At 47.7% G+C, this 26,132-nt stretch overlaps 1 protein-coding gene across 1 annotated transcript in view; it reads right to left on the reverse strand.

Moving 5' to 3' along the window:
* The window catches only part of LOC140403424 (primary cilium assembly protein FAM149B1-like), a gene marked incomplete at its 5' end in the record, with an annotated part of 290,929 nt that overhangs the window by 29,309 nt on the left and 235,488 nt on the right, over nucleotides 1-26,132 (reverse strand). Inside the window, 4 exons of the mRNA XM_072491336.1 lie at nucleotides 1,536-1,661; nucleotides 8,788-8,908; nucleotides 14,550-14,774; nucleotides 17,378-17,428. Coding sequence (XP_072347437.1) covers nucleotides 1,536-1,661; nucleotides 8,788-8,908; nucleotides 14,550-14,774; nucleotides 17,378-17,428 — 523 coding nt within the window. The remainder of the gene's footprint in view (nucleotides 1-1,535; nucleotides 1,662-8,787; nucleotides 8,909-14,549; nucleotides 14,775-17,377; nucleotides 17,429-26,132) is intronic.

Consider the following 26,132-nt stretch of genomic DNA (forward strand, 5'->3'; position numbering starts at 1 on the left):
CAGTAGAGGCTCATTCATTAAATGTTTTTAAGATAAAGATAGATAGTTTTTTGAAGAATAAAGGGATTAAGGTTATGGTGTTCGGGCCGGAAAGTGGAGCTGAGTCCACAAAAGATCAGCCATGATCTCATTGAATGGTGGAGCAGGCTCGAGGGGCCAGATGGCCGACTCCTGTTCCTAGTTCTTATGTTCTTATGTTCTTAAAGCAGACAGTGCTCTGGACTTTATTAATAGAAGCAGAGGGTACAAGGGCAAGAGGATTATGCTGAATTTATATAGTTGCAAAAATAGGAAGGCAGATTATTATTTGAATGGGTGTAAATTGAGAGAGGCGGATACTCAGCGAGACCTTGGTGTCCTCGTGCATCAGTTGCTGAAAGTAAGCGCGCAGGTACAGCAGGCAGGAAAGAAGGCCAATGGTATGTTGGTCTTCATGGCGAGAGGATTTGAGTAGGAATAGAGATGTTTCACTGCGATTGTACAGGGCGTTGGTGAGGCTGCACCTGGGCAGTTTTGGCACCCTAATCTGAGGAAGGATGTTCTTGCTATGGAGGGAGTGCAGCAAAGGTTTACCAGGATTCCTGGGATGGCGGGACTGTCCTATGAGGAGAGACTAAATCGGTTAGGATTATGTTCATTGGCTCACACGGGGAGAATGTGCAAACTCCACACGGACAGTGACTCAGAGTCGGGATTGTACCCGAGACCTCGGCGCCGTGAGGCATCAGTGCCTTGAGGCCCAGCCTTGGTTCAATGAAGAGTGAGGGAATTTCATAGAAACTTGCATAATTCTAACAGGATTAGACAGGGTAGATTCAGAAAGAATGTTCCCGATGGTGGGGGTGCCCAGAACTAGGGGTCATAGTTTGAGGATAAGGGGTAAACCTTTTAGGACTGAGGTGAGGAGAAATCTCTTCACCCAGAGAGCGGTGAATCTGTGGAATTCATTACCACAGAAAGTAGTTGAGGCCCAAACATTGGGTAATTTCAAGAAGGAATTAGATACAGCTCTTGGGGCTAAAGGGATCGAGGGATATGGGGGGGGGAGGCGGGATCAGGGTATTGAACCTGATGATCAGCCATGATCATAATGACTGGCAGAGCAGGCTCGAAGGGCCAATTGGCCTCCTCCTGCTTCCATTTTCTATGTTTATAAGACACTAGTTAGACTTCAGCTGCAATATTGTGTATAGTTATAGGCGCCACACTGTAGGAAGGATGTGAAGCATTGGTGAGAGTGCAGAAGAGGTTCACAAGAATGGTTCCAGGGATGAGGATAGATTGGCGAGGTTGGGATTGTTCATTTGGGGCTGGACAGAGTAGGTCGGGATAAACCGTTCCCAAAGGAAGAAGAACGAGAGGGCACGGGTTTAAAAGGATTTGCATAACAAGCGGATGGCACAGTGGTTAGCACTACTGCCTCACAGCGCCAGGGACTCCGGTTCGACTCCAGCCTCGGGTCAAACACGGCTCGGCCAACTATTGATCAAACCCGCCGAGGCATTGGCAAAGCTGAAGTAGATGTTCCTCCTTACCCGGAAGGTGTGTGAGGTTTTGGGTCTGGTAAAGCATTCATACCCCAGGAATCTGTCTCTTGGAGGCAGATGGCTTGTCTCATCTATAACTGCACTGTGAGCCCGGTTTGAATGCATTCGCATTTTCTATAGGGGAGAAAAAAAGCAGTTAGCTGCCTGATATTAGCAACACTCTGAGCCTGACGGGGAGCAGCCTGGCTGTTCCTGTTCCTGTTTGCTGAATGACTTGCATTGTCTGTCACAATCTTTTGATTTCAACATCTTATTCTTCGCAGCCTTCACACAGCTGCATTTTAAATACCTCTGTTTCTTTTCCCCGAAGGCCTCACTCTTGATGGGATATCAAACCCAGATCTATGTGAACTGCAAGGGTCAGCAGGACACCAAGTAATCCCGTTACTGAATTGATACTGGCTAAACCAGTTCTACTCTAGTGGACACTGCGAGAACCAGTAGAATATGGTAGATGCTGCAAATTTGAAAGATATTGGAAATGTTCAGCAGGTCCAGCAGCAGCTGTGGGGAGAGGAACAGTTTCTGATGGAAGGTCACTGACCTGAAAGATTAACTCTTGCTTCTCTCTTCACAGATACTGCCTGGCTTGCTGAATATTTCCAGCATTTTCTGCTTTTATTATCGGCTGAACCAGTGCTGTTCCACAATTGATGGGATGGTGGAATTTGTCAGTGTTATTTCAGAGGCTGTTCAGGTGGCGCAGTGGTTAGCACTGCTGCCTCACGGCGCCGAGGTCCCAGGTTCGATCCCGGCTCTGGGTCACTGTCCGTGTGGAGTTTGCACATTCTCCCCGTGTCTGCGTGGATCTCATCCCCACAACCCAAAGCTGTGCAGGGTAGGTGGATTGGCCACGCCTCATAGTAAGTGGGCAGCACGGTAGCATTGTGGATAGCACAATTGCTTCACAGCTCCAGGGTCCCAGGTTTGATTCCGACTTGGGTCACTGTCTGTGTGGAGTCTGCACGTCCTCCCCGTGTGTGCGTGGGTTTCCTCCGGGTGCTCCGGTTTCCTCCCACAGTCCAAAGATGTGCAGGTTAGGTGGATTGGCCATGATAAATTGCCCTTAGTGTCCAAAATTGCCCTTAGTGTTGGGTGGGGTTACTGGGTTATGGGGATAGGGTGGAGGTGTGAGTTTAAGTGGGGTACTCTTTCCAAGAGCCGCTGCAGACTCGATGGGCCGAATGGCCTCCTTCTGCACTGTAAATTCTATGTTAACTGCCCCTTAATTGGAAATTTAAAAAAAATTGTAATGTAAGCCTACTTGTGACACTAATAAAGATTATCATTACTTTTATAACTGATGTTAAAGAACAAAGAACAATACAGCACAGGAAAGGCCCCTCGGCCCTCCCAGGCTGTACCGGTCATGATACTAGCCTTGGCCAAGATCCTCAGCACTTCCTTGTGCCGGATCCCTCTGTACCCGTCCTGTCCATGTGTTTGTCGAGGTGCCTTGGATCTGCTTCCACAACATCCTCTGGCAACACAAAAAAAAACTGCCTCGCACATCTCCTCAAATCTTTGCTCCACGGACATTAAACCTATGCCTGGTGACTGACCCCCCCACCCTGGGAAAGAGTGCCTGCACATCCACTCTATCCATGCTCCTCATAACCTTGTAGACCTCGATCAGGTCACCCCTCAACCTCCGTTGTTCTAATGAAAACAGTCTGAGTCTATTCAGCCTCTCTACATTGCTCCATACCAGGCAACATCCTGGTAAACCTCCTCTGCACCCTCTCCAAAGCCTCCACATCCTTCTGGTAGTGTGGCGACCAGAAATTGAACATTATACTCCAAGTGTGGCCTTACCAAGGTTCTATACAACTGCAGCCTGACTTGCTAGTTTTTATACTCGATGCCCCGTCCAATGAAGGCAAGCATTCCGTATGCTTTCTTGACTACCTTGTCCACTTGTGTTGCCACTTTCAACGATCTGTGGACCTACACGCCCAGATCTCTCTGACTTTCTATATTCCTAAGAACATAGAACATAAAACATAAAACAGTACAGGCCCTTCGGCCCTCGATGTTGCGCCAACCTGCGAAACCACTCTAAAGCCCATCTACACTATTCCCTTATCGTCCATATGTCTATCCAATGACCATTTGAATGCCCTTAATGTTGGTGAGTCCACTACTGTTGCAGGCAGGGCATTCTACACCCTTACTACTCTCTGAGTAAAGAACCTACCTCTGACATCTGTCCTATATCTATCTCCCCTCAATTTAAAGCTATGTCCCCTCGTGCTAGACATCACCATCCGAGGAAAAAAGCTCTCACTGTCCACCCTATCTAATCCTCTGATCATCTTGTATGCCTCAATTAAGTCACCTCTTAACCTTCTTGTCTCTAACGAAAACAGCCTCAAGTCCCTCAGCCTTCTCTCATAAGATCTTCCCTCCATACCAGGCAACATCCTGGTAAATCTCTTCTGCACCCTTTCCAATGCTTCCACGTCCTTCCTATAATGCGGTGACCAGAACTGTACGCAATACTCCAAATGCGGCCGCACCAGAGATTTGTACAGCCGCAACATGACCTCATAGCTCCGAAACTCAATCCCTCTACCAGTAAAAGCTAACACACCGTACGCCTTCTTAACAACCCTCTCAACCTCGGTGGCAACTTTCAGGGATCTATGTACATGGACACCGAGATCTCTCTGCTCATCCACACTACTAAGAATCTTACCATTAGCCCAGTACTCTGTCTTCCTGTTAATCCTTCCAAAATGAATCACCTCACACTTTTCTGCATTAAACACCATTTGCCACCTCTCAGCCCAGCTCTGCAGCTTATTTATGTCCCTCTGTAACTTGTAACATCCTTCCGCACTGTCCATAACACGACCGACTTTAGTGTCATCTGCAAATTTACTCACCCATCCTTCTACGAACTCTTCCAGGTCATTTATAAAAATGACAAAGAGCAGTGGCCCTAAAACAGATCCTTGTGGTTCACCACTAGTAACTGGACTCCAGGCTGAACATTTCCCATCAACTACCACCCTTTGTCTTCTTCCAGCTAGCCAATTTCTGATCCAAACTGCTAAATCACCCTGAATCCCATGCCTCCGTATTTTCTGCAATAGCCTACCGTGGGGAACCTTATCAAACGCTTTACTGAAATCCATATACACCACATCAACTGCTTTACCCTCGTCCACCTTTTTGGTCACCTTCTCAAAGAACTCAATAAGGTTTGTGAGGCATGACCTACCCTTCACAAAACCGTGTTGACTATCTCTAATCAAATTATTCCTTTCCAGATGATTTTACATCCTATCTCTTATAAACCTTTCCAAGATTTTGCCCACAACAGAAGTAAGGCTCACTGGTCTATAGTTACCGGGGTTGTCTCTACTCCCCTTCTTGAACAAGGGGACAACATTTGCTATCCTCCAGTCTTCTGGCACTATTCCTGTAGACAAAGATGACATAAAGATCAAAGCCAAAGGCTCAGCAGTCTCCTCCCTAGCTTCCCAGAGAATCCGAGGATAAATCCCATCCGGCGCAGGGGACTTATCTATTTTCACATTTTCCAGAATTGCTAACACCTCCTCCTTATGAACCTCAAGCCTTCTAGTCTAGTAGCCTGTATCTCAGTATCCTCCTCGACAACATTGTCTTTTTCCTGTGTGAATACTGACGAAAAATATTCATTTAGCACCTCTCCGATCTCCTCGGACTCCAAGCACAACTTCCCACTTCTGTCCTTGACTGGCCTTACTCTTACCCTAGTCATTCTTGTTTTCCTGACATATCTATAGAAAGCTTTAGGGTTATCCTTGATCCTACCTGCCAAAGACTTCTCATGTCCCCTCCTGGCTCTTCTTAGCACTCTCTTTATTTAGGTCCTTCCTAGCTAACTTGTAACTCTCGAGCGCCCTAACTGAACCTTTACGTCTCATCTTTATATAAGCCTCCTTCTTCCTCTTGACAAGTGATTCAACTACTTTAGTAAACCATGGTTCCCTCGCTCGACCACTTCCTCCCTGCCTGACAGGTACATACTTATAAAGGACACGCAGCAGCTGTTCCTTGAACAAGCTCCACATTTCAATTGTGCCCATCCCCTGCAGTTTTCCTCTCCATCCTAAGTCTTGCCTCATCGCATCATAATTGCCTTTCCACCAGATATAACTCTTGCCCTGCGGTATATATCTATCCCTTTCCATCGCTAAAGTAAACTTAATCGAATTGTGGTCACTATCACCAAAGTGCTCACCTACCTCCAAATCTAACAGCTGTCCTGGTTCATTACCCAGTACCAAATCCAATATGGCCTCGCCTCTCATTAGCCTATCTACATACTGTGTCAGGAAACCCTCCTGCACACATTGGACAAAAACGGACCCATCTAAAGTACTCTAACTATAGCGTTTCCAGTCAATATTTGGAAAGTTAAAGTCCCCCATAACAACTACCCTGTTGCTTTCGTCCTATCCAGAATCATCTTTGCAATCCTTTCCTCTACATCTCTGGAACTTTTCGGAGGCTTATAGAAAACTCCTAACAGGGTGACCTCTCCTTTCCTGTTTTTAACCTCAGCCCATACTACCTTAGTAGACGAGTCCTCATCAAATGTCCTTTCTGCCACCGTAATACTGTCCTTGACTAACAATGCCACCCCTCCTCCTCTTTTACTACCTTCCCTGAGCTTACTGAAATATCTAAACCCCGGCACCTGCAACAACCATTCCTGTCCCTGCTCTATCCATGTCTCCGAAATGGCCACAACATCGAAGTCCCAGGTACCAACCCATGCCGCAAGTTCACCCACCTTATTCCGGATGCTCCTGGCATTGAAGAAGACACACTTTAAACCACCTTCCTGCCTGCCGGTACACTCCTGCAACTTTGAAACCTTACTCATGACCTCACTACTCTCAACCTCCTGTATACTGGAGCTACAATTCAGGTTCCCAACCCCCTGCTGAACTAGTTTAAACCCTCCCGAAGAGCATTCACAAATTTCCCCCCCAGGATATTGGTGCCCCTCCGGTCCAGGTGTAGACCATCCCGTTCGTAGAGGTCCCACCTACCCCAGAATGAGCCCCAATTATCCAGGTATCTGAAACCCTCCCTCCTGCACCATCCCTGTAGCCACGTGTTCAATTGCTCTCTCCCTATTCCTCGTCTCGCTAGCACGTGGCACGGGTAACAACCCAGAGATAATAACTCTGTTTGTCCTAGATCTAAGTTTCCACCCTAGATCCCTGAATTCCTGCCTTACCACCCTAGCCCTTTTCCTACCTATGTCGTTGGTGCCTATGTGGACCACGACTTGGGGCTGCTCCCCCTCCCCCTTCAGGATCCCGAAAACACGATCTGAGGCATCGCGGACCCTGGCACCTGGGAGGCAACACACCAACCGCGAGTCATAGAATCATAGAATTTACAGTGCAGAAGGAGACCATTCGGCCCATCGAGTCTGCACCGGCTCTTGGAAAGAGCACCCTACCCAAGCCCACACCCCCATCCTACCCCATAACCCAGTAACCCCACCCAACACTAAGGGCAATTTTGGACAATAAGGGCAATTTATCACAGCCAATCTACCTAACGTGTACATCTTTGGACTGTTGGCGGAAACCGGAGCACCCGGAGGAAACCCACGCCCACACGGGGAGAACGTGCAGACTCCGCACAGACAGTGACCCAAGCCGGGAATCGAACCTGGGACCCTGGAGCTGTGAAGCAATTGTGCTAACCACTATGCTACCGTGCCGCCCATCGAGAGTCTCTCATTCCCACAGAATCTCCTATCCTCCTATCTGTAGCGTCTCCAATGACTAATGCTCTACTTCCCTGCCATCCCCTCTCGATAAAACAAGAAAAAGAAAGGAAGAGTTTACCTGATATTCACTCAACCCCTTAGGTTAGAGGAGGTGGAAGGGTGGGGGACACGACAAGTGTCGTGTCTCGGGTTTAGCAACCGCCCAACGTATATACAGGTACTAACAAATCTTCCCAGAAATCCCCACGGCCGACTTCCTGCAGCTCAGAAGGTAAGTTTTTAAAGAGGTAAACTTACCTTCCCGACAGATCCCTGGCCACTGTTTTACAATTAAGAGTTTTACAATTTACGGTATATTTCCCCTCTGTTAGATCTACTAAAATGCATTATCTCACATTAGGCAGGATTGAACGCCATTTCCCATTTCTCTGCTCAAGTCTCCAACCTACCTATATCCTGCTGTATTCTCTGACAATCCTCAACACTATCTGCCACTATACCAACCTTGGTGACATCCGCAAACTTATTAATCATACCAGCTACATTTCCCCCCAAATCGTTTGTGTACTACAAACAACAAAGGCCCCAGCACAGATCCCTGTGGAACACCACTAGTTTGAGCCCTCCATTCAGAGAAACATTCTTCTACTGCTACCTTTTGCATCCAGTTCTGTATCCATCTTGCCACCTCACCTCTGATCCCGTGTGACTTCACCTTTTGTACCAGTCTGCCATGAGGGACCTTGTCAAAGGCTTTACTAAATTCCATATAGACAACATCCACCGCCCTCCCGTCTTCAATCATCTTTGTCACCTCCTCAAAAAACTGGATCAAGTTAGTGAGGCATGACCTTCCCTTCCCGAAACCACGCTATCTGTCGCTTATGAGTCCAGTTGGACTTTAACCTGGTGTTGTAAGACTTCGTACTGTACATTTCTTTGTTCTTTGTTGTCCCCTGGAAGCTTACTTTCCTACTCTATTTCCCCCTTCTTAGTCAATCCCTTGGTCCTTTTTTCTAAACAGCTCCCAATCCTCAGACCTGTTATTTTTCTTGGCCAATTTTATGCTTCTTCCTTGGATCGAATACTATCCCTAATTTCCCTTCTAAGCCATGGATTGGCCATCTTTCCCATTTTACTTTAATGGAAAAAACCATTGTTGCAATTCCTCCATGGGATCCTTGAATGTTTGCGATTGCCTATCCACTGTCATCCCTTTCAGTAACATTCCCCAATCCATCATAGCCAACTCACGCTTCATTTCATCGTAGTTTCCTTTATTTGGTTCCAAATTAGCCTAATGTGGCCGAACATTTTAAATCAGTAATGTATAAAGTCGTTTCAGATGATCAATAGGCATGTGCATTACCATTTCAAATCAATAGAAGTGTATGACAATTGTAGATTATCAATATGGAAGTGCTTGGTTGCAGATCGGAATGACATGAACACATGATGTGGCAGTAACAAAAGCTGGGCTAGTTCGTAAGGTACCTGTGGGCGGGCAGTTAACTTTCCAGCTGAATGATCAATATCGGCGCTGCCAATAGGTGGAAGCAGGGCGTTGTGTCTGAGAGGCAGTGTTGGGGCAGACAGGCGATCGCTTGCTGTCTGTCTAGAAGCAAAAAGAAGCAAATAACTTATTTTGATTCCGTGAGCTTCCTAAATGTCAAGATTTACCATTGAGCCAAACATGATTGAGACTTGTATTCCTGCCCATTTAGCATGTTACCACAAGTGAGGGTGTACTCACCAAGTTTCACAGGGAAAGGGAGAACTGTTGTAACTGTCAACAAAGAACAAAGAAATGTACAGCACAGGAACAGGCCCTTCGGCCCTCCAAGCCCGTGCCGACCATGCTGCCCTAACTAAAAACAAAACCTTCTGCCCTTACTCGGTCCGTATCCCTTTATTTCCTTCCTATTCATGGACACATCCAGATGCCTCTTAAATGTTGCTAATGTGCTGCTTCCACCACATCCTCTGGCAGCGCGTTCCAGGCACCCACCACTCTCTGTGTGAAAACTAACCCCATCATCTTCCTTAAACTTTCCCCCTATCACTTTGAACCTGTGCCCCCTGTAATTGAGTTTTCCACCCTTGGAAAAAGCCTCTGACTATCCACCCTGTCTACGCCTCTCAGAATTTTGTAGACCTCAATCAGATCTCCCCTCAGCCTCCGTCTTTCCAGTGAAAATAATAACAGTTAAGCTATTTATTTGTTGCTACTTCTGTGATTAAATTAAAATTTGTTTCAACATAAAAGATACCAATTGGTCAGTGTTATCACTCCTGTGCTGCAGCACCATTTCCTCACAGTTTACAAATAGTTGGGTTTTCGTTTGGGATCCAATCTAAATTGAGGGCTATTTTCCAGATTTAAAGTGTAATTCCTTGTTTGGCTTGGGTCGGGAGTATTGAATTTAACGCCAGTGAGTGTGAGGAGCTGCTGTTTCCAGCTGTTGATGCTCTATCAGTTTAATAGGGAGTGACTGTAAAATGGTTCTTTCAGAGTTTCCTGGATGTTGAAGAAATAACCATGGGTGATTTACAGAAGGTGATTAAAGTAAAACTTTTGCAATTGGCAGACAAGTTGTAGTTGACGTTACCTGTAGGGGGCGAGGAAGGCAGAGGTCATTTAAGCGATTGCTCAGCTTACACAGCCTGAGTTCATCAGGCAAGAATCATTGGGATTAGCCAAAATTCAATTGCAAATTAAATAATTGAGAGGGAGGGCAGCACGGTGGCGCAGTGGGTTAGCGCTGCTGCCTCACGGCGCCAAGGTCCCAGGTTCGATCCCGGCACGGTGGCGCAGTGGGTTAGCCCTGCTGCCTCACGGCGCCGAGGTCCCAGGTTCGATCCCGGCTCTGGGTCACTGTCCGTGTGGCGTTTGCACATTCTCCCCGTGTCTGCGTGGGTTTCGCCCCCACAACCCAAAGATGTGCGGGGTAGGTGCATTGGCCACGCTAAATTGCCCCTTAATTGGAAAAAATGAAATTGGGTACTGTAAATTTATTTTTTAAAATAATAATAATTGAGAGGGCAGAGAAAGAAAAAGAGAGAGAGGCAGTGGCAAAAGAAAAGGAAACAGAGAGAGAGAGTGAGAGAGAGAGAGTGAGAGAGAGAGAGAGAGAGAGAGGCAATAGCAAGAGTAAAGAGTAAAGAGAGAACATTTGAACAAAAAGAGAGGTGAAGGAGAGGGAGTTGGAAAGGCAGAGAGGATAACAACTCAATAGGTTGTCGAAGTTGAGGAAAGAGTAACCCTTCTTGGTTCAAATCTGAGTGGGGATATGTTTAAATATGTTCAAGCATTGTTACGGTTTAAGAGTAAGAAATCTCGCAACACCAGGTTAAAGTCCAACAGGTTTATTTGAAATCATGAGCTTTCAGAGGGCAGCTCCATCAGAACTTTTACCTGATGTTCAGAGAATCATAAAATGTACAGTGCAGAAGGAGGCCATTCGACCCATCGAGTCTACACTGGTCTAGCTTTGCGCAGGTCAAAGAGACACAGCCTGAGTAAGACACATCCAGAGTGGGAATTTGGAACTTGGTAATTTGGTGCAGTGAGGTAATTCTGTGCAGAGTGGGAGAAGGTGCTTTTTCCCTACTGTTTTGTTCTCTTTCTTCTGGCCTGTAACTTTTAATCAGCAGGAAGAGAACCAGAGAGCATCTGAGAACCTGGGAAGGTAAGTAAGTGATTTTTATTCATTGTTACTTTTATTACCTTTTCAAATTGTTTGTGTGGGGGGGGGGGGGGGAATACTGAAGTGACATCATAGAAAAGCTGTGACCTGATTGGCTGGTTGGGAATCTACACTAAATTAAAAAAATTAAGCATTGGTAAACTAATTAAACATAATTACTGAATTATAATTTAGAGGGGTATCTAAGCCAGAGATTGGAGAGTACTGTATTTAGCTTTCACATTTATAGTAGAAATCTAGTGCTAGGAAACATATAGTTAACAGTAACTTTAAAAAAAGTACTTTTAAATTTAATTTACTAATTAATTGACGCATCGTCAATTCGAGGGGTGCAGTGCTCTGACTGTGAGATGTGGCAGGTCCGGGAGGCTTCCAGCGTCCCGAGTGGCTTCATCTGCAGAAAGTGCACCCAACTGGAGCTCCTCACAGACCGCATGGTTCGGTTGGAGCAGCAGTTGGATGCACTTAGGAGCATGCACGTGGCGGAAGGCGTCATAGATAGCAGTTATATAAATGTAGTCACACCCAAGGCGCAGGCAGAGAAATGGGTGACCACCAGAAAGGGCAGGCAGTCAGTGCAGGAATCCCCTGCGGTTGTCCCCCTCTCGAATAGGTATACCCCTTTGGATACTGTCGGGGGGGATAGCCTATCAGGGGAAAACAGCAGCAGCCAGAGCAGTGGCACCACGGCTGGCTCTGATGTTCAGAAGGGAGGGTCAAAGCGCAGAAGAGCAATAGTCATAGGGGACACTATAGTCAGGGGCACAGATAGGCGCTTCTGAGGACGTGAAAGAGACTTCAGGATGGTATGTTGCCTCCCTGGTGCCAGGGTCCAGGATGTCTCCGAACGGGTAGCGGGCATCCTGAAGGGGGAGCGCAAACAGGCAGAGGTCGTCGTACATATTGGTACTAACGACATAGGCAGGAAGGGGCATGAGGTCCTGCAGCAGGAGTTCAGGGAGCTAGGCAGAAAGTTAAAAGACAGGACCTCTGGGGTTGTAATCGCGGGATTACTCCCTGTGCCACGTGCCAGTGAGGCTAGAAATAGGAAGATAGAGCAGCTAAACACGTGGCTAAACAGCTGGTGTAGGAGGGAGGGTTTCCATTATCTGGACCACTGGGAGCTCTTCCGGGGCAGGTGTGACCTGTATAAGAAGGACGGGTTGCATCTAAACTGGAGAGGCATAAATATCCTGGCCGCGAAGTTTGCTAGTGTCACACGGGAGGGTTTAAACTAGTATGGCAGGGGGGTGGGCACGGGAGCAATAGGTCAGAAGGTGAGAGCATTGAGCGAGGTCTATGGAATAGGGCCAGTATGGCTCTGAGGCAGAGCAGACAGGCAAACGTTGCTGAACACAGCGGGTCTGGTGGCCTGAAGTGCATATGCTTTAATGCAAGAAGTATAACGGGTAAGGCAGGTGAACTTAGAGCTTGGATTAGTACTTGGAACTATGATGTTGTTGCCATTACAGAGACCTGGTTGAGGGAAGGGCAGGATTGGCAGCTAAACGTCCCAGGATTTAGATGTTTCAGGCGGGATAGAGGGGGCTGTAAAAGGGGTGGCGGAGTTGCGCTAATAGTTAGGGAGAATATCACAGCTGTACTACGGGAGGACACCTCAGAGGGCAGTGAGGCTATATGGGTAGAGATCAGGAATAAGAAGGGTGCAGTCACAATGTTGGGGGTTTACTACAGGCCTCCCAACAGACAACAGGAGATAGAGGAGCAGATAGGTAGACAGATTTTGGAAAAAAATAAAAACAACAGGGTTGTTGTGATGGGAGACTTCAACTTCCCCAATATTGACTGGGACTCACTTAGTGCCAGGGGCTTAGACGGGGCAGAGTTTGTAAGGAGCATCCAGGAGGGCTTCTTAAAACAATATGTAGACAGTCCAACTAGGGAAGGGGCTGTACTGGACCTGGTATTGGGGAATGAGCCTGGCCAGGTGGTAGCAGTTTCAGTAGGGGAGCATTTCGGGAACAGTGACCACAATTCAGTAAGTTTTAAAGTGCTGGTGGACAAGCATAAGAGTGGTCCTCGGGTGAATGTGCGAAATTGAGTAGATCATAGATCATAGAATTTACAGTGCAGAAGGAGGCCATTCGGCCCATCTAGTCTGCACCGGCTCTTGGAAAGAGCACCCTACCCAAGGTCAACACCCCCACCCTATCCCCATAACCCAGTAACCCCACCCAACACTAAGGGAGTAAGTCAGAAAGATCTAGGTGTACAGGTCCACAGGTCACTGAAAGGGGCAACACAGGTGGAGAAGGTAGTCAAGAAGGCATACGGCATGCTTGCCTTCATTGGCCGGGGCATTGAGTACAAGAATTGGCAAATCATGTTACAGCTGTATAGAACCTTAGTTAGGCCACACTTGGAGTATAGTGTTCAATTCTGGTCGCCACACTACCAGAAGGATGTGGAGGCTTTGGAGAGAGTGCAGACGAGATTTACCAGAATGTTGCCTGGTATGGAGGGCATTAGCTATGAGGAGCGGTTGAATAAACTCGGTTTGTTCTCACTGGAACGACGGAGGTTGAGGGGCGACCTGATAGAGGTCTACAAAATTATGAGGGGCGTAGACAGAGTGGATAGTCAGAGGCTTTTCCCCCGGGTAGAGGGGTCAATTACTAGGGGGCATAGGTTTAAGGTGCGAGGGGCAAGGTTTAGAGTAGATGTACGAGGCAAGTTTTTTTTACACAGAGGGTAGTGGGTGCCTGGAACTCGCTGCCGGAGGAGGTGGTGGAAGCAGGGACGATAGTGACATTTAAGGGGCATCTTGACAAACACATGAATAGGATGGGAATAGAGGGATACGGACCCAGGAAGTGTAGAAGATTGTAGTTTAGTCGGGCAGCACGGTCGGCACGGGCTTGGAGGGCCGAAGGGCCTGTTCCTGTGCTGTACATTTCTTTGTTCTTTGTTGTTTGGTGGGAAAAAGCACCCCACCCAAGCCCACACCTCCACCCTATCCCCTTAACCCAGTAACCCCAAGCAACCTCTTTTGGACACGAAGGGCAATTTATCATGGCCAATCCACCTAATCTGCACATCGTTGGACTGTGGGAGGAAACCGGAGCACCCGGAGGAAACCCACGCAGACACGGGGAGAACGTGCAGACTCCACAGACAGTGACCCAAGCCGGAATAGAACCGGGGACCCTGGAGCTGTGAAGCAACAGTGCTAACCACTGTGCTACCGTGCCATTGTGAGACTTCTCTTTGTGCCCACCCCAGTCCAGTGCCGGCATTTCAACATCAAGGTTTAATAGAACAGGTTTACCAGAAGATTGTCACAAACTCTCGAACCAAAGGACAGGGTTCTGAGAGGGAAGAGCCACAGTGTAGGCTGAGCTGTTTTATTCTGCGGGTAGTCAACGTGTGAAATGAAAAGGAGTGGAGGCCATAATGTGAGAGAACATCAGAGAAAATGGAGAGATCTGTGGTGGAGCAGCTGACTGACATTTTGAGAAATTCCAGTTGCATTCTCGTGTTTTCCACTTCTCTACTTGGCTACATTCCACATTTCCATGTCATACTTACAGCCGTATTCCCTGCACCACTTCATCAATGGATCCGACTGGAGTTCCGGAGTGGGATAAACTGGAATGTATCGGGTGGAGTGTCCGAGGAGGATTGCGTCGTCTTGCAGAGTGGACCGGATAGGACAGGGAGGAGACGCTGTGCTCCAGCAGATGGTTTGCATGAAAAAAGCTCGAAGAGATGGTGCTTGAACGTGGCCGCAGGATAGGCCTCTCGTCCTGATCCCTGCAATCAAGTTTAAAACACATCTGCAATGCCTCTGTCACCTCTTCAAAGTGCCCTCTGACCCCCACCCCAGGCTCCCCACACACAAAACCCAAATCCCCACTTGTCACAGTCTTCCCTCACTGACTATAATGCAAACCCAAGGAGCGCACATCTGGAGCTCAGTATGGGTAATGAACCAGGCCAGGTGTTGGATTTGGAGGTAGGAGAGCACTTTGGGGACAGTGACCACAATTCGGTGACGTTTACGTTAATGATGGAAAGGGATAAGTATACACCGCAGGGCAAGAGTTATAGCTGGGGGAAGGGCAATTATGATGCCATTAGACGTGACTTGGGGGGGATAAGGTGGAGAAGTAGGCTGCAAGTGTTGGGCACACTGGACAAGTGGGGCTTGTTCAAGGATCAGCTACTGCGTGTTCTTGATAAGTATGTACCGGTCAGGCAGGGAGGAAGGCGTCGAGCGAGGGAACCGTGGTTTACCAAGGAAGTGGAATCTCTTGTTAAGAGGAAGAAGGAGGCCTATGTGAAGATGAGGTGTGAAGTTTCGGTTGGGGCGATGGAGAGTTACAAGGTAGCGAGGAAGGATCTAAAGAGAGAGCTAAGACGAGCAAGGAGGGGACATGAGAAGTATTTGGCAGGAAGAATCAAGGAAAACCCAAAAGCTTTCTATAGGTATGTCAGGAATAAGCGAATGACTAGGGAAAGAGTAGGACCAGTCAAGGACAGGGATGGGAAATTGTGTGTGGAGTCTGAAGAGATAGGCGAGATACTAAATGAATATTTTTCGTCAGTATTCACTCAGGAAAAAGATAATGTTGTGGAGGAGAATGCTGAGCCCCAGGCTAATAGAACAGATGGCATTGAGGTACGTAGGGAAGAGGTGTTGGCAATTCTGGACAGGCTGAAAATAGATAAGTCCCCGGGACCTGATGGGATTTATCCTAGGATTCTCTGGGAGGCCAGGGAAGAGATTGCTGGACCTTTGGCTTTGATTTTTATGTCATCATTGGCTACAGGAATAGTGCCAGAGGACTGGAGGACTGCAAATGTGGTCCCTTTGTTCAAAAAGGGGAGCAGAGACAACCCCGGCAACTATAGACCGGTGAGCCTCACGTCTGTAGTGGGTAAAGTCTTGGAGGGGATTATAAGAGACAAGATTTATAATCATCTAGATAGGAATAATATGATCAGGGATAGTCAATATGGCTTTGTGAAGGGTAGGTCATGCCTCACAAACCTTCTTGAGTTCTTTGAGAAGGTGACTGAACAGGTAGATGGGGGTAGAGCAGTTGATGTGGTGTATATGGATTTCAGCAAAGCGTTTGATAAGGTTCCCCACGGTAGGCTATTGCAGAAAATACGGAGGCTGGGGATTGAGGGTGATTTAGAGATGTGGATCAGAAATTGGCTAGCTGAAAGAAGACAGAGGGTGGTGGTTGATGGGAAATGTTCAGAATGGAGTACAGTCACAAGTGGAGTACCACAAGGATCTGTTCTGGGGCCGTTGCTGTTTGTCATTTTTATCAATGACCTAGAGGAAGGCGCAGAAGGGTGGGTGAGTAAATTTGCAGACGATACTAAAGTCGGTGGTGTTGTCGATAGTGTGGAAGGATGTAGCAGGTTACAGAGGGATATAGATAAGCTGCAGAGCTGGGCTGAGAGGTGGCAAATGGAGTTTAATGTAGAGAAGTGTGAGGTGATTCACTTTGGAAGGAATAACAGGAATGCGGAATATTTGGCTATTGGTAAAGTTCTTGAAAGTGTGGATGAGCAGAGGGATCTAGGTGTCCATGTACATAGATCCCTGAAAGTTGCCACCCAGGTTGATAGGGTTGTGAAGAAGGCCTATGGAGTGTTGGCCTTTATTGGTAGAGGGATTGAGTTCCGGAGTCGGGAGGTCATGTTGCAGCTGTACAGAACTCTGGTCGGCCGCATTTGGAGTATTGCGTACAGTTCTGGTCACCGCATTACAGGAAGGATGTGGAGGTTTTGGAGCGGGTGCAGAGGAGATTTACCAGGATGTTGCCTGGTATGGAGGGAAAATCTTATGAGGAAAGGCTGATGGACTTGAGGTTGTTTTCGTTGGAGAGAAGAAGGTTAAGAGGAGACTTAATAGAGGCATACAAAATGATCAGGGGGTTGGATAGGGTGGACAGTGAGAGCCTTCTCCCGCGGATGGAAATGGCTAGCACGAGGGGACATAGCTTTAAACTGAGGGGTAATAGATATAGGACAGAGGTCAGAGGTAGGTTCTTTACGCAAAGAGTAGTGAGGCCGTGGAATGCCCTACCTGCTACAGTAGTGAACTCGCCAACATTGAGGGCATTTAAAAGTTTATTGGATAAACATATGGATGATAATGGCATAGTGTAGGTTAGATGGCTTTTGTTTCGGTGCAACATCGTGGGCCGAAGGGCCTGTACTGCGCTGTATTGTTCTATGTTCTATGTTGCATTACTGTCCCTGATCTGCTCCACTGTGTCCATGGTGCAGCTCAGTATCAAACTAATCTCACACTCTTAAACAACAATTACTTGCATTGCCAAAGCGCGTCACTCAAGTTGACAATTTGTAAATTAAGAAGCTCCCTGCAAACTTACATGCTCCAGTCCATCCAGAAGTTGCCACTGCTTACAGCTGATTTTTGAGTTCTGGGTAGTAAAACAAATAAATAAATGCTTCAAATATTTATTTATTTAAAAAAATATGTATTTATTAAAGTTTTAAAACACAATTTTTCTCCCTTACAAACAATAACCCCCCCCCCCCCACCCCCGTAACAAAAATAAATAAATTGCGCAGAACCAGATATATACATGGCAAAATGATATATTTGCACAGCTTTGTACACTGGCCCTCACCCGTACATGCCAGTTTCCCCAACCCTTCATGTTATCTCTTGCTCATCCACTCTCCCAGGCAGCTCCCCCCTCCCCCCCCCCTCCCAGGACGTCCCCCCCACCCCCCCCCAAGGTTGCTGCTGCCGCTGACCGACCTTCGTCTAACGCTCCGCGAGATAGTCTAGGGACGGTTGCCACCGCCTGTAGAACCCCTGCGCAGACCTTCTCAAGGCGAACTTAATCCTCTCCAGCTTTATGAACCCAGCCATGTCGTTTATCCAGGTCTCCAGGCTGGGGGGTTTCGCCTCCTTCCACAATAGCAAGATCCTTCGCCGGGCTACTAGGGACGCAAAGGCCAGAATGCCGGCCTCTTTCGCCTCCTGCACTCCCGGCTCGTCCACTGCTCCAAATATTGCTAGCCCCCAGCTTGGCTGGACCTGGACTTTCACCACCTGAGATATTGTTCCCGCCACTCCTCTCCAGAACCCCTCCAGTGCCGGGCAAGACCAAAACATATGGACATGGTTCGCCGGGCTGCCTGAGCACCTTCCACATCTGTCCTCCACCCCAAAGAACCTACTCATAGAATCATAGAAGTTTACAGCATGGAAACAGGCCCTTCGGCCCAACCAGTCCATGCCGCCCAGTTTTTACCATTAAGCTAGTCCCAGTTGCCCGCACTTGGCCCATAACCCTCTATACCCATCTTACCCATGTAACTATCTAAATGTTTTTTAAAAGACACAATTGTCCCCGCCTCTACTACTACCTCTGGCAGCCCATTCCAGACACTCACTACCCTCTGAGTGAAGAAATTGCCCCTCTGGGCCCTTCTGAATCTCTCCCCTCTCACCTTAAACCTATGCCCTCTAGTTTTAGACTCCCCTACCTTTGGGAAAAGATGTTGACTATCTACCTTATCTATGCCCCTCATTATTTTATAGACCTCTATAAGTTCACCCCTAAGCCTCCAGGGAAAAAAGTCCCAGTCTATCCAGCCTCTCCTTATAACTCAAACCATCAAGTCCCGGTAACATCCTAGTAAATCTTTTCTGCACTCTTTCTAGTTTAATAATATCCTTTCTATAATAGGGTGACCAGAACTGCACACAGTATTCCAAGTGTGGCCGTACCAATGTCTTGTACAACTCTCCCCAACGCCATACCATTAACTGAGTAGGTCCTGGCCTGATTCGATCTGCCAAAATGCATCACCTCACATTTATCTAAATTAAACTCCATCTGCCATTCGTCGGCCCACTGGCCTAATTGATCAAGATCCCGTTGCAATCCTAGATAACCTTCTTCACTATCCACTGTGCCACCAATCTTGGTGTCATCTGCAAACTTACTAACCATGCCTCCTAAATTCTCATCCAAATCATTAATATAAATCACAAATAACAGTGGACCCAGCACCGATCCCTGAGGCACACCACTGGTCACAGGCCTCCAGTTTGAAAAACAACCCTCTACAACCACCCTCTGTCTTCTGTCGTCCAGCCAATTTTGAATCCAATTGGCAACCTCACCCTGGATCCTGTGAGCTTTAACCTTCTGAAACAACCTACCATGCGGTACCTTGTCAAAGGCTTTGCTAAGGTCTATGTAGACAACGTCTACTGCACTGCCCTCATCTACCTTCTTGGTCACCCCCTCAAAAAACTCAATCAAATTTGTGAGACATGATTTTCCACGCACAAAGCCATGCTGACTGCCCCGAATCAGTCCTTGCCTCTCTAAATGCTTGTAGATCCTGTCTCTCAGAATACCTTCTAGCAACTTACCTACTACAGACGTTAGGCTCACCGGTCTGTAGTTCCCAGGCTTTTCCCTGCTGCCCTTCTTAAACAAGGGCACAACATTCGCTACTCTCCAATCTTCAGGCACCTCACCTGTGGCTGCCGATGATTCAAATATCTCTGTTAGGGGACCCGCAATTTCCTCCCTAGCCTCCCACATCCTGGGATACTCAACCTCGCCCCCGTCAAGTGCGCTCTGTGGACCACCTTAAATTGTATCAGGCTGAGCCTGGCACACGAGGAGGAGGAATTAACCCTACCTAGGGCATCAGCCCACAGACCTTCCTCGATCTCCTCCCCCAGCTCCTCCTCCCATTTACCCTTCAACTCTTCTACAAGTGCTTCCCCCTCTTCTTTCAACTCCTGGTGTATTTCCGACACCTTGCCCTCCCCGACCCATACACCTGAGATCACCCTATCTTGGACTTCTTGTGCCGGGAGCAACGAGAATTCCCTCACCTGTCGCCTCACAAAAGCCCTCACCTGCATATATCTAAAGGCATTTCCCGGGGGTAACTCAAACTTCTCCTCCAGTGCCCCTAGGCTCGCAAACGTCCCATCGATGAACAGGTGCCGCATTCTTCCAATCCCCGCCCGATGCCAGCTCTGGAACCCCCCGTCCATCTTCCCCGGGACAAACCGGTGGTTACCCCTGATCGGGGACCACACCGATGCTCCCACTGCACCCCGGTGCCGTCTCCACTGGCCCCAGATTCTTAGCGTTGCCGCCACCACTGGGCTCGTGGTATACTTTGTCGGCGAGAGCGGCAGCGGTGCCGTCACCAACGCCCCCAGGCTCGTTCCTTTACAGGACGCCATCTCCATCCTCTTCTATGCCGTCCCCTCTCCCTCCATAACCCACTTGCGGATCATCGCCACATTTGCTGCCCAGTAGTAGCTCCCCAGGTTTGGCAGCGCCAACCCTCCTTGGTCCCTACTGCGTTCCAGGAACCCTCTCCTTACTCTCGGGGTCTTATTCGCCCACACAAACCCCATAATACTCCTGCCTACTCTCTTAAAAAAGGCCTGAGTGATCACGCTTCAAATATTTATAACACGTTACAAAACATAAAACCCTACTTTGAGGCGTTGCTATTTGGTTCTTCTCAGTCTTGTCTGCGTCTGTCTTTCTTATTGTACTTGTTCACTGTTTATTACCTAATAAATGCAGCTTCTGCTTTCAGAATCAGATAGAACATAGAACAGTACAGCACAGAACAGGCCCTTCGGCCCTCGATGTTGTGCCGAGCCTTGTCCGAAACCAAGATCAAGCTATCCCACTCCCTGTCATTCTGGTGTGCTCCATGTGCCTATCCAATAACCGCTTGAAAGTTCTTAAACCTTAGTTAGGCCACACTTGGAGTATAGTGTTCAATTCTGGTCGCCACACTACCAGAAGGATGTGGAGGCTTTAGAGAGGGTGCAGAAGAGATTTACCAGAATGTTGCCTGGTATGGAGGGCATAAGCTATGAGGAGCGGTTGAATAAACTCGGTTTGTTCTCACTGGAACGAAGGAGGTTGAGGGGCGACCTGATAGAGGTATACAAAATTATGAGGGGCATAGACAGAGTGGATAGTCAGAGGCTTTTCCCCAGGGTAGAGGGGTCAATTACTAGGGGGCATAGGTTTAAGGTGAGAGGGGCAAGGTTTAGAGGAGATGTACGAGGCAAGTTTTTTACGCAGAGGGTAGTGGGTGCCTGGAACTCACTACCGGAGGAGGTAGTGGAAGCAGGGACGATAGGGACATTTAAGGGGCATCTTGACAAATATATGAATAGGATGGGAATAGAAGGATACGGACCCAGGAAGTGCAGAAGATTGTAGTTTAGTCGGGCAGTATGGTCGGCACGGGCTTGGAGGGCCGAAGGGCCTGTTCCTGTGCTGTACATTTCTTTGCTCTTTGTTCTTTGTAAACTGACCGACTGCACTATCACAGCAGGCAGTGGGATATACTTCACCTCGTTTTTGGTATTTTACATGTGAAGGAAAATTCTGAGGTCACGTTGCATAAACATAGCTTGTACTCTCTGCAATGTAGAAGGTCGAGGGCTGCTCTGTTTCAGACATTTAAAATGATTATGGATTTGATCGGGTAGGTAGGGTGAGAAGAGAGGAACTGCCTCCTCTATCCTGGGCATCCAGAACAAAGAGGAATAATCTTCAAATTAGAATCCAATCATGCAGGAGTGAAACAAGGCAACACTCGGCATTGTGAAGTCTGGAACTCTCTGCCTGAAAAAGGATGTGGATGCTGAATACCCAGAAATGTTTGACACCAAGATTGCTAAGATTTCTATTACAGTGGAATTTGGAAGGTGGGTAAATTGAGTTGAGATTTACCATGAGTTAACTGACTTGTGGAATAAATTTCAGAGGTTGAATGGCCTATTCCTATGTTTCTGTTATTGACAGTCTTAATGACAATATTTTTTTAAAGTTCTGGATCTTTAAGGCACAAATTCGAGATGGGAGTTCCATAGAATCCCTATAGTCCCATTGAGTCTGCACAGACATTCCGAAAGAGCACCCTAACCTAGGCCCACTCCCCCGCTCTATCCCTGTAACCCCGCACATTGATCGCAGCCAATCCACCTAACCCGCACATCTTTGGGCTGTGGGAGGAAACTGGAGCACCCGGAGGAAACCCACGCAGACACGGGGAGGACGTGTAAACTCCTCACAAACAGTTGCCCAAGGCCAGAATTGAACCCGGGTCCCTGGCGCTGTGAGGCAGCAGTGCTAACCACTGTGCCACCCACTCTTGAGCATTCGTGACCAGAAGGGACATTGATTGATTATTGATGTCCTGCGAGTACATGGCTGGAAGCATGAGCAAGATCTGTATCAGGAGGAAAGACTGGTCTGAGGCAACACAAGAGCGCCTACGCGACTGCCTGCAGTCAGTGCTGGTTTAGCTCACTGGGCTAAATCGCTGGCTTTTAAAGCAGACCAAGGCAGGCCAGCAGCATCATTCAATTCCCGTACCAGCGTCCCCGAACAGGCGCCGGAATGTGGCGACTAGGGGCTTTTCACAGTAACTTCATTAGAAGCCTACTTGTGACAATAAGCGATTTTCATTTCATTTCAGTGGACTGGTCCATATTCAAGAACTCAGCAGAGACCCAAACGATAATGCCACCACCATCAGACATCATCAACAAGTGTGTAGAAGATTGCATGTCAAAGAAAGCAGTACATACGTTCCCCAACCGGAAACCATGGTTTAATTGGGAGATTGACTCCCTCCTGAAGGACAGGTCTGAGGCGTTCAAGACCGGCAACCCTGACCGATACAAGAAATCCAGGTACCACCTTCGCAAAGCCATCACGGACACCAAGAGACAATACCAGGTTAAGCTAGGGTCACAGACCAGCGTTACAGATTCTCGGTGGTTGTGGCAAGGCCTAAACAATATAATGGGTTTTATGCGGACGACATATGGCGCAGGTCAAAGAGACACAGCCTGAGTGAGACACATCCAGAGTGGGAATTTGGAACTTGGTAATTTGGTGCAGTGAGGTAATTCGGGGCAGAGTGGGAGAAGGTGCTTTTTCCCTACTGTTTTGTTCTCTTTCTTCTGGCCTGTAACTTTTAATCTGCAGGGAGAGAACCAGAGAGCATCTGAGACCCTCAGAAGGTAAGTGATTTTTACTCATTTTTACTTTTATTACCTAATTGTGTGTGTGGGGGAGGGGGGAAACTAAAGTGACATCACAGAAAAGCTGTGACCTGAGTGGCTGGTTGGGAATCTACACTAAATTAAAAAAATTAAGCATTGGTAACCTAATTAAACATAATTACTTAATTATAATTTAAAGGGGTATCTAAGCCAGAGATCGGAGAGTACAGTATTTAGCTTTTACATTTATAGTAGAAATCTAGTGCTAGGAAACATATAGTGAACAGTAACTTTTTCTTTTTAACTTTTAAATTTAATTTACTAATTAATTGACAATGTCAATTAGAGGGGTGCAGTGCTCTGACTGTGAGATGTGGCAGGTCCGGGAGGCTTCCAGCGTCCCGGGTGGCTTCATCTGCAGAAAGTGCATCCAACTGGAGCTCCTCACAGACCGCATGGTTCGGTTGGAGCAGCAATTGGATGCACTTAGGAGCATGCAGGTGGCGGAAATGTGGTCTGGACCACATTATATAAATGTGGTCACACCCAAGGTGCAGGCAGAGAAATGGGTGACCACCAGAAAGGGCAGGCAGTCAGTGCAGGAATCCCCTGTGGGTGTCCCCCTCTTGAACAGGTATACCCCTTTGGATACTGTCGGGGGGGGGATAGCCTATCAGGGGAAAACAGCAGCAGCCAGAGCAGTGGCACCATGGCTGGCTCTGATGTTCAGAAGGGAGGGTCAAAGCGCAGAAGAGCAATAGTCAGAGGGGACTCTATAGTCAGGGGCACAGATAGCTGCTTCTGTGGACGTGAAAGAGATTCCAGGATGGTATGTTGCCTCCCTGGTGCCAGGGTCCAGGATGTCTCAGAACGGGTAGCGGGCATCCTGAAGGGGGAGGACAAACAGGCAGAGGTCGTTGTACATATTGGTACTAACGACATAGGCAGGAAGGGGCATGAGGTCCTGCAGCAGGAGTTCAGGGAGCTAGGCAGAAAGTTAAAAGACAGGACCTCCAGGGTTGTAATCTCGGGATTATTCCCTGTGCCACGTGCCAGTGAGGCTAGAAATAGGAAGATAGAGCAGCTAAACACGTGGCTAAACAGCTGGTGTAGGAGGGAGGGTTTCCGTTATCTGGACCACTGGGAGCTCTTCCGGGGCAGGTGTGACCTGTATAAGAAGGACGGGTTGCACCTAAACTGGAGGCGCATAAATATCCTGGCCACGAGGTTTGCTAGTGTCACACGGGAGGGTTTAAACTAGTATGGCAGGGGGGTGGGCACGGGAGCAATAGGTCAGAAGGTGAGAGCATTGAGGGAGAACTAAGGAATAGGGACAGTGGGGCTCTGAGGCAGAGCAGACAGGGAGAAGTTGCTGAACACAGTGGGTCTGGTGGCCTGAAGTGCATATGTTTTAATGCAAGAAGTATTACGGGTTAGGCAGATCAACTTAGAGCTTGGATTAGTACTTGGAACTATGATATTGTTGCCATTACAGAGACCTGGTTGAGGGAAGGGCAGGATTGTTCCAGGATTTAGATGTTTCAGGCGGGATAGAGGGGGATGTAAAAGGGGTGGCGGAGTTGCGCTACTGGTTAGGGAGAACATCACAGCTGTACTACGGGAGGACACCTCAGAGGGCAGTGAGGCTATATGGGTAGAGATCAGGAACAGTAGGGTTGTTGTGATGGGAGACTTCAACTTCCCCAATATTGACTGGGACTCACTTAGTGCCAGGGGCTTAGATGGGGCAGAGTTTGTAAGGAGCATCCAGGAAGGCTTGTTAAAACAATATGTAGACAGTCCAACTAGGGAAGGGGCTGTACTGGACCTGGTATTGGGGAATGAACCCGGCCAGGTGGAAGAAGTTTCAATAGGGGGGCATTTTGGGAACAGTGACCACAATTCAGTAAGTTTTAAAGTGCTAGTGGACAAGGATAAGAGTGGTCCTAGGGTGAATGTGCGAAATTGGGGGAAGGCTAATTATAACAATATTAGGCGGGAACTGAAGAACCTAGATTGGGGACGGATGTTTGAGGGTAAATCAACATCTGACATGTGGGAGGCTTTCAAGTGTCAGTTGAAAGGAATTCAGGACCGGCATGTTCCTGTGAGGAAGAAGGATAAATACGGCAATTTTTGGGAACCTTGGATAACGAGAGATATTGTCGGCCTCGCCAAAAAGAAAAAGGAGGCATTTGTCAGGGCTAAAAGGCTGGGAACAGACGAAGCCTGTGTGGAATATAAGGAAAGTAGGAAGGAACTTAAGCAAGGAGTCAGGAGGGCTAGAAGGGGTCACAAAAAGTCATTGACAAATAAGGTTAAGGAAAATCCCAAGGCTTTTTACACGTACATAAAAAGCAAGAGGGTAGCCATGGAAAGGGTTGGCCCACTGAAGGACAGGCAAGGGAATCTTTGTGTGGAGCCAGAGGAAATGGGCGAGGTACTAAATGAATACTTTGCATCAGTATTCACCAAAGAGAAGAAATTGGTAGATGTTGAGTCTGGAGAAGGGTGTGTAGATAGCCTGGGTCACATTGAGATCCAAAAAGAAGAGGTGTTGGGTGTCTTAAAAAATATTACGGTAGATAAGTCCCCAGGGCCTGATGGGATCTACCCCAGAATACTGAAGGAGGCTGGAGAGGAAATTGCTGAGGCCTTGACAGAAATCTTTGGATCCTCACTGTCTTCAGGTGATGTCCCGGAGGACTGGAGAATAGCCAAAGATGTTCCTCTGTTTAAGAAGGGTAGCAAGGATAATCCAGGAAACTACAGGCCGGTGAGCCTTACTTCAGTGGTAGGGAAATTACTGGAGAGAATTCTTCGAGACAGGATCTACTCCCATTTGGCAGAAAATGGATGTATTAGTGAGAGGCAGCATGGTTTTGTGAAGGGGAGGTCGTGTCTCACTAACTTGATAGAGTTTTTCGAAGAGGTCACAAAGATGATTGATGCAGGTAGGGGAGTGGATGTTGTCTATATGGACTTCAGTAAGGCCTTTAACAAGGTCCCTCCTGGTAGACTAGTGCAAAAGGTGAAATCACACAGGATCAGGGGTGAGCTGGCAAGGTAAATACAGAACTGGCTAGGTCATA

This window comes from Scyliorhinus torazame, chromosome 28, assembly GCF_047496885.1.
Source record: "Scyliorhinus torazame isolate Kashiwa2021f chromosome 28, sScyTor2.1, whole genome shotgun sequence".
Classification (NCBI taxonomy): domain Eukaryota; kingdom Metazoa; phylum Chordata; class Chondrichthyes; order Carcharhiniformes; family Scyliorhinidae; genus Scyliorhinus; species Scyliorhinus torazame.